The following is a 6441-nucleotide window of genomic DNA, read 5'->3' on the forward strand; positions in this document are numbered from 1 at the left end:
TATTTTCCTCTTCATGATGTTTTTATTGACTGATACTCCGGAGCGACTTATACACTGGAAAATACACTAGTTACCGTAACAAGATACAGTGTTTTCAGCTGGAAGCTACCATTTAATAAAGCAGAACGATTGCATCTATTCTATGGGTGGGACAGCCACAGAAGAGAGGGAAGTGAAAGCCAAACTATGCTCACACTAGCATTGTTTTCAACAGCTGTTCACCACAGTAATGGTGAAGTTGAACCCTGGCTCACACTGTTGCATAAACCCTGAGGAAACTCCTCTTGTTCACTCCCAGGAATTTTTTAAATGTTTATAAAAAAGAAACAGCCATTACGTTATTACACACGTATCTCTGTAGAAACCATGAGCCAGACCCTTGGATGAACTGTGTCATTGTAATATCTACACTTGAACATAATCAACCCTGGTTCTGAACCATGACTGAGCACAGCAGACTGACTAAAAGACAACGAAAGTCTCCTCAGAAAATAAAATTTCTGCTCCTATGAGATCCTGAAGTGACAGAAGAAGAGAGCCCTTGTTTGAGTCTAGTGACAAACCACTCATGACAAACAGAACTAAGGTTAAAGTCTAAACTTAAAATGTCAACATTTGTTTCAACAGTCCACTATGATTCATAAAAGTGTTTCCATCTCCTTATTTAGCCAACTCGTCAAAAAAAGAATAAAACGTCTCAAGTAAGAATAAAACTCTTGGAAAATCATTTTTGAGACCTCAGTCATTTCCATGAACCTTGTCTAGCGCACAGCTTAACATACAAATTTTAAAAAAGCATAAATGAAAGCTCTGAATTTAATCTAGGTTTTAAAAACAGAAAGATTCACAAGAATCTAAAAAAGGACACTGCAAATAATAAACGTCAACATTTATTACAAATCCTCAGTAATGTTACACCCATCACACCAACATTTATTTATATCTGTTTGTTACGTGCACATAAATGTAGCACAAAAAAAAAAAAAAAAAAAACTCTATATACTGTAGCTGAAAAAGTAAAAACCAGTACAGATCTGTCATGTTCCAACCAGCTTGATTTATAAAGAAGTCACAACATGGTGGGACGTGGCCTGACTGGTGATTTATGAACAGGCAGAAACAGCCTAATCAGGGGATTGACTTTGTGGTAAAATAACAAATCTTTTCCATGAAAAGGTCTTATAATCTGTGATGTGTCAAAATAACAGATTAGAGCTGTAGATTAAATGGTAATCTAAAAAGCATGACCGTAGAGAAGAGGACGGACCAGGGGTCTCATGTATGAAAGTGTATGCAGCTTTTACACTCAAAGTTGGTGTAGGGACACGGAGAACATAGAAATATTCACACGTCTCAAACAGTGTTTCTGCTCACCTCTCCTTCATACATCCCAACAAAAGTGAAACTGACACACCTCCATTTAAATATGTCAAATAGATGTAAATACTGTATGTCCAGCATGTATTTTCATCTCTGCATGGTCAAAAATGATGTCTGGTTGCAGGAAAATGAGGAATTCAGTGGAATGTGAGTGACAGATGCTCCTCAGTGTAAAAACGTGTTGGCCACCCATGCACTGTGTGTGAAGCTTCAGCTGTCATTGAATCATCTGAACAGGGGGAGCTGACCTGTTGGTGCTGCACTTATGGGGCTTTTCCAACTTTATGCAAGTGTTTAATAACATGAACTCTGTAAACACAGACACATCCAGGGGCCTGGTACAACTTGAACCATAGCTGCTGTGAAGAAAAGTGTCGCTGAGCATTAACGGACTGTTTCCACCACGGTGTAGGGAATTTAATATATCTGGGCATCACATGGGTCAGGGGTTCCATACAGCTGGCGTGGCACGGCTCAGGAATAACTGTGAAATACCCGAGTGGAATTTGGTTGGTGTGAAACCCCAAAATACATTTCCTCCAAATTCCTCTTGTGATGTCCTCCTGCAGCACCACAGCAGTCACTGTTCCACAGTTACACATGACTCTACACTGCTATTTATGGACATGTGTTATTGTCTGCACATTGTCAACCTGAAGAATCATCACGGGTGAGTTGTTCTGAATTAATCTGCTGATCAGACACTGTTTTCTTCTCAGTAGTCGTGTTAACATGTGCAAAATTCTTTGAGCGGACTGAAATGTATTTGGATTAAATTAGGAATGCACGATATTGGATTTTTGGCCAATATCCGATATGCCAATGTTAAAAATAATTTGACCGATACCCGATATTTTATATACGTTCCGTTGTCAGAACATAGCATCTTATTTAGGCTTATTTGCTACAAAAATTGTGTAACAGCTGTAAGAGCTGGTGACATATATTCAGTAACATCCATATGATGTGTATAGCCCTTTAACTTATATTAAATGAAAAGTGTTAAATGTTATTTATTAGCATTAGTCAGCTGTGATGCTGTCTCAGTTGTGGAGGCTTGTTCCAGGTTTCTAGCTGCAGTGTGGGATCCTCTGCACTCTGTGCATGAAGGACAGACTTTTTAAGTTCAAAGTTTTTGTCTATCCATTGTGCTGTAAGACTAATCATGCTAACAGGGCTAACACTTGACGTCCAAATGTCTGTGGTAAAACTCACCCAAGTGCTATCAGCTATTAGCTTCTCAATGACGTCGGAAATGACGGCTTGTAACTCGGGTAAGGCTACTTCAGAAAAATATCTCTGACTGGGGACGATGTAGCGAGGCTCAATGTAGTCCATAAATCTTCGGAATCTGACATTCTCAACGAAAGAAAAACTTCCACACTGCTGGCATTTTGAATTTTCCTCTCCGCCATGATCAGATCAGGTAGGCGTGAGTGACGTCATCACGTTGTGCTGCCACTGCAGACATCCTTGTCACTGGGTTGTCGTACAAAAACAGAGTCTTTTATATCGGTGAGTTATTTTGATGGAACGGCCGATGTCTGATATTGAACTTTAATGTGAATATCGCCCAATATCGATACCATTCAGATAATATTGTGCATCCCTAGATTATAAATAGTCCAAATGTATCGTTTACATAGGCTCAATTCGTTCACGACGAGTGTTTACATGCAGCGGGTTTTTATTCAGAATAGAAGTACTGACATGCGCAGGGTGGTAAACTCTCCTTAAAAAAAACACAGAAGAAGTTCTACTTTCGTGATGAACGTAAACAAACCTGAGTGCCCAAAATGGACCCACATCAGGTTTTAATGAAGGTGGAGACGTTACTGCACTCCCTGACAGAGCTACAGGTGATACAGATCATTTTGAGCTCTTTCAAAGTTTCTAGTAGAAATGTTGTCGCTCACCGACCAGTTTTACTTCCACGACATATTAGCATCTACCCAGGCAGAAATACGTGAGGCTGACACACAGTACATGCACAGTCAGGTCAAATTTTCACAATCGGAATAAAATGATCAGATTAAGTGTTTACATGCACACCGTTCAGATTATGAATCGGCATAAACCACCCCTCTCATTCTGATTACATATTAATTCAGATGGAGCTGAATCAACAAAAAATTATCCGAATGGGGCGTTTACATGACACATTTTTATTCCGAATGGCCATTTGATCCAATTACTTATGTCCATGTAAACATAGCTAATGAGAATGAAGTTCCTCTTAGATAACTCACACACATTTTATACTCCAGCGTGTCTCAAAGGCGTGCGATCACTGACGTGTGTTTACTACTACATGTGACAAACATATAAGAAACTTTACGGTTCACGCAGGAGTGAGGTTGTGTTGATCATTGTTCACGTGTGTTACATGTTGTGTTGTATGTGGTTAAATGTGGGTCAGCTTCCTCATTTGAATTTAAACCATAAATGTTCAAACTCATAAAAAGCACTGCACCTTAAAGTTCAGAGAAACAAACGAAGTCAAATTTCTGCATATTTAGGCGAGTTTCAACCCTTTGTAGTTTGATACTAGAAAACATTTGCGTGGCGGTAAGAACATTCTCACTGCAGGTCAGAAGTGTGCGTTCATTTTGATCCATCCTGACGTGTGCAGGCAACCTTTCTGTACGTTCACACCGTTCATACTTGAGGCAAGTGGAGTGCACAAATCACTTCTGTCAGTTCTTTTGTCAGAAATATAAAAACAGACTTTCAGACTTCATTCTGAGACACATCGTCAGCACATTCAAGCTGTGTGAACGAGTGTGTTCTTTACCTTGCTCTATGCTGCAGTGGTCGGGTGATTCGGCCCCTCCTCCTGCTGCGACGGTCACACCTGCTTCGCTGAGCGGCTCGCTTCGATTCACACTCTCCCTGGAGCCGAAGTGGACTCGGTTGGACGGACGGGAGCTGAGGTCAGGCGACGTGTCCGACAGCCCTGGGAGGTCCTCGGCCTTGGTGGGAGTCACGGTGAATCGGACCGACGCCATGGCAGCTCACTTGGAGAAGTTAGTGGGGGGGAGATGTAGCAGGGTAAGGGAAGGGTAGGACTAACTAGTAAGCAGTGCTGTGCTGAACTGAGTCAAGCTGAGCTAGGCTATCTCCCAGCTGATGCTGAGGTAACAACTCCCTCTACAACTTCTCCTTTTGTTGCTGAAATGCGCCATTAAAGCAAACTGGCTGTCTTCCAACCAGCATGTGAAAGAAAGGATTAAAAAACACCTTTTTGTGTGTTTGTGTCAAAACTGTTCCTGATTCTGACTGAACTGTAGTTGTCTGGTGAGTGATGCCAGCACAGATGGTCCGTTCTTTAAATATGAATGTGTAGTAAACAGCTTCTAGCAGCTACAAGACAACATTCCTAAAGAGTAAAGAGAAATGTGATGTAAAGGAAATCGTGTCTCTTTTTATCCAAGGCTGTTCAAGTAAATAAATCTAAAATTTGCCTGACATACTCCCTGACTAAAATGCCTTTACATATTGTCACAAACAGGGCAGCAGGGGGTACAGTGATGGGGAGGGGGTAGGCAACAGAAGGAATGATTAGACAACCAGGAGAGCAAAAGAAGAATCTGAACAACAAAAACTTGACTTCATCTTTTAGCTCGGATTTTTTTTTCCAGCAACAAGCGTCATGTGCTTTTCTGAAAATAATCAATTCATCAGTTCAACAATTTCTCCTCTGTTGCTCGTAAGGCCAATATTCATGTACCAGCTCAAAGCTTTCCTGTTTCTTATTGTTAAGTCTTTCCTCAAATACCAGCAACATTCTCAAAGGTCACATGATCATTTCCATCAGTTTGTCTGTGGAGAAAACGAAGCGTTGTATTTCAGCCACTATGAAGTTGGGTTGTGATCAGATAACGAGATAATGATTTGGCTGAGGAGCCAAGAAACAAATTTTGTCTTGAAACAAATCACGTCTTAAAAGAAGTTCATGCAAACACTATTTTATAAACCTTTAAATTATTGTCAATTTTACACAGCATGGTTTTATTTGGTATTAAACTAAATCCAGTTGTATTGTATTATAATTGGATTTTAATCTGGATCTGCTTTGAAATGAATTTGATTTTATGTAATTGATGATTTCAATCAATCAGTCTAATGGCACCAATGAGACCCAAACTCTATGAGTTAGAGATGAAGTTCAGCAGTGCTGTCATTGTAAATGAGTAAAACGATTAATATTAGCTATCTTTTTTCAAATCAAATAGTAAAATTAGCAGCAAAGATTTTAAAGAGTCACTGAAGCAAAGCTATGTGGGAGCGGGGGGTATTTTCTTGAAATAAATCAGCCATTTTGTGAACTCAGATGCTGATGACCCAGACTGGTCTGTACCTAGATAGTCTTTGCTGTGTCGAAGGGTATTTCATGTTTATTTGTGTTTTTTGTGTGTCTCTGGTTCAATAGTTGAACGTTGTGATGGTCTGATTTCTGCGGTGGTCTTTTATATTTGTGCGTGCGATACAAACGTGTACAGATTTGAGCCAGTAAACACGATAAAACTGTTCAAATACTTTAACGAGCATATCTTTGTTCAACGGCAAAATTTATATGGGCAGCACAATGGTTCAGTGGTTAGCACTGTTGCCTCACAGCAAGAAGGTATTGGGTTCAATCTCCAGTTTGAACCTGAGATCTTTGTGCTCTCCTTGTTCTTGCGTGGGTTTTCTCCAGGTACTCCAGTTACCTCCCACAGAACCCTCTCAAGTTAGTAACCTGGGGCAACAATGTACAGCAGGGCTATTCAATTGCTCAGGGGGGCACAGTCACTGAAAACCAAGAGCTCAGGGGGCAGACATCTAGCAGTTATTGTTATTAAAGTTTGTTTTACTATTTAAAATCTAATTTTATTTAAAAATGAGCCCATTGGTGGGCCAAATTGAGCTCACCCTTGGGCCTGATTTGGTCCCCGGGCTGCAAGTTGAATAGCCCTGCTGTACAGTATACCATCTTTGCTATCAGCTGTCAAAAATCAATGTGAAATAATAACTAATAAATAAATAACAATAACTAGTGTTTTTCTCATTCACAGCAGC

The 6441-nt window shown here is 40.2% G+C and overlaps 1 protein-coding gene across 1 annotated transcript in view; it reads right to left on the reverse strand.

Moving 5' to 3' along the window:
• Positions 1–4388, reverse strand: part of LOC119418630 (solute carrier family 12 member 6) — a 12516-nt gene extending 8128 nt beyond the window's left edge. Inside the window, exon 1 of the mRNA XM_037685957.1 lies at positions 4175–4388. Coding sequence (XP_037541885.1) covers positions 4175–4388 — 214 coding nt within the window. The remainder of the gene's footprint in view (positions 1–4174) is intronic.
• Between the last annotated feature and the right edge of the window lie 2053 nt (positions 4389–6441).

This window comes from Nematolebias whitei, chromosome 1 (assembly GCF_014905685.2).
Source record: "Nematolebias whitei isolate Nwh7 chromosome 1, NemWhi1, whole genome shotgun sequence".
NCBI classification, from domain to species: domain Eukaryota; kingdom Metazoa; phylum Chordata; class Actinopteri; order Cyprinodontiformes; family Rivulidae; genus Nematolebias; species Nematolebias whitei.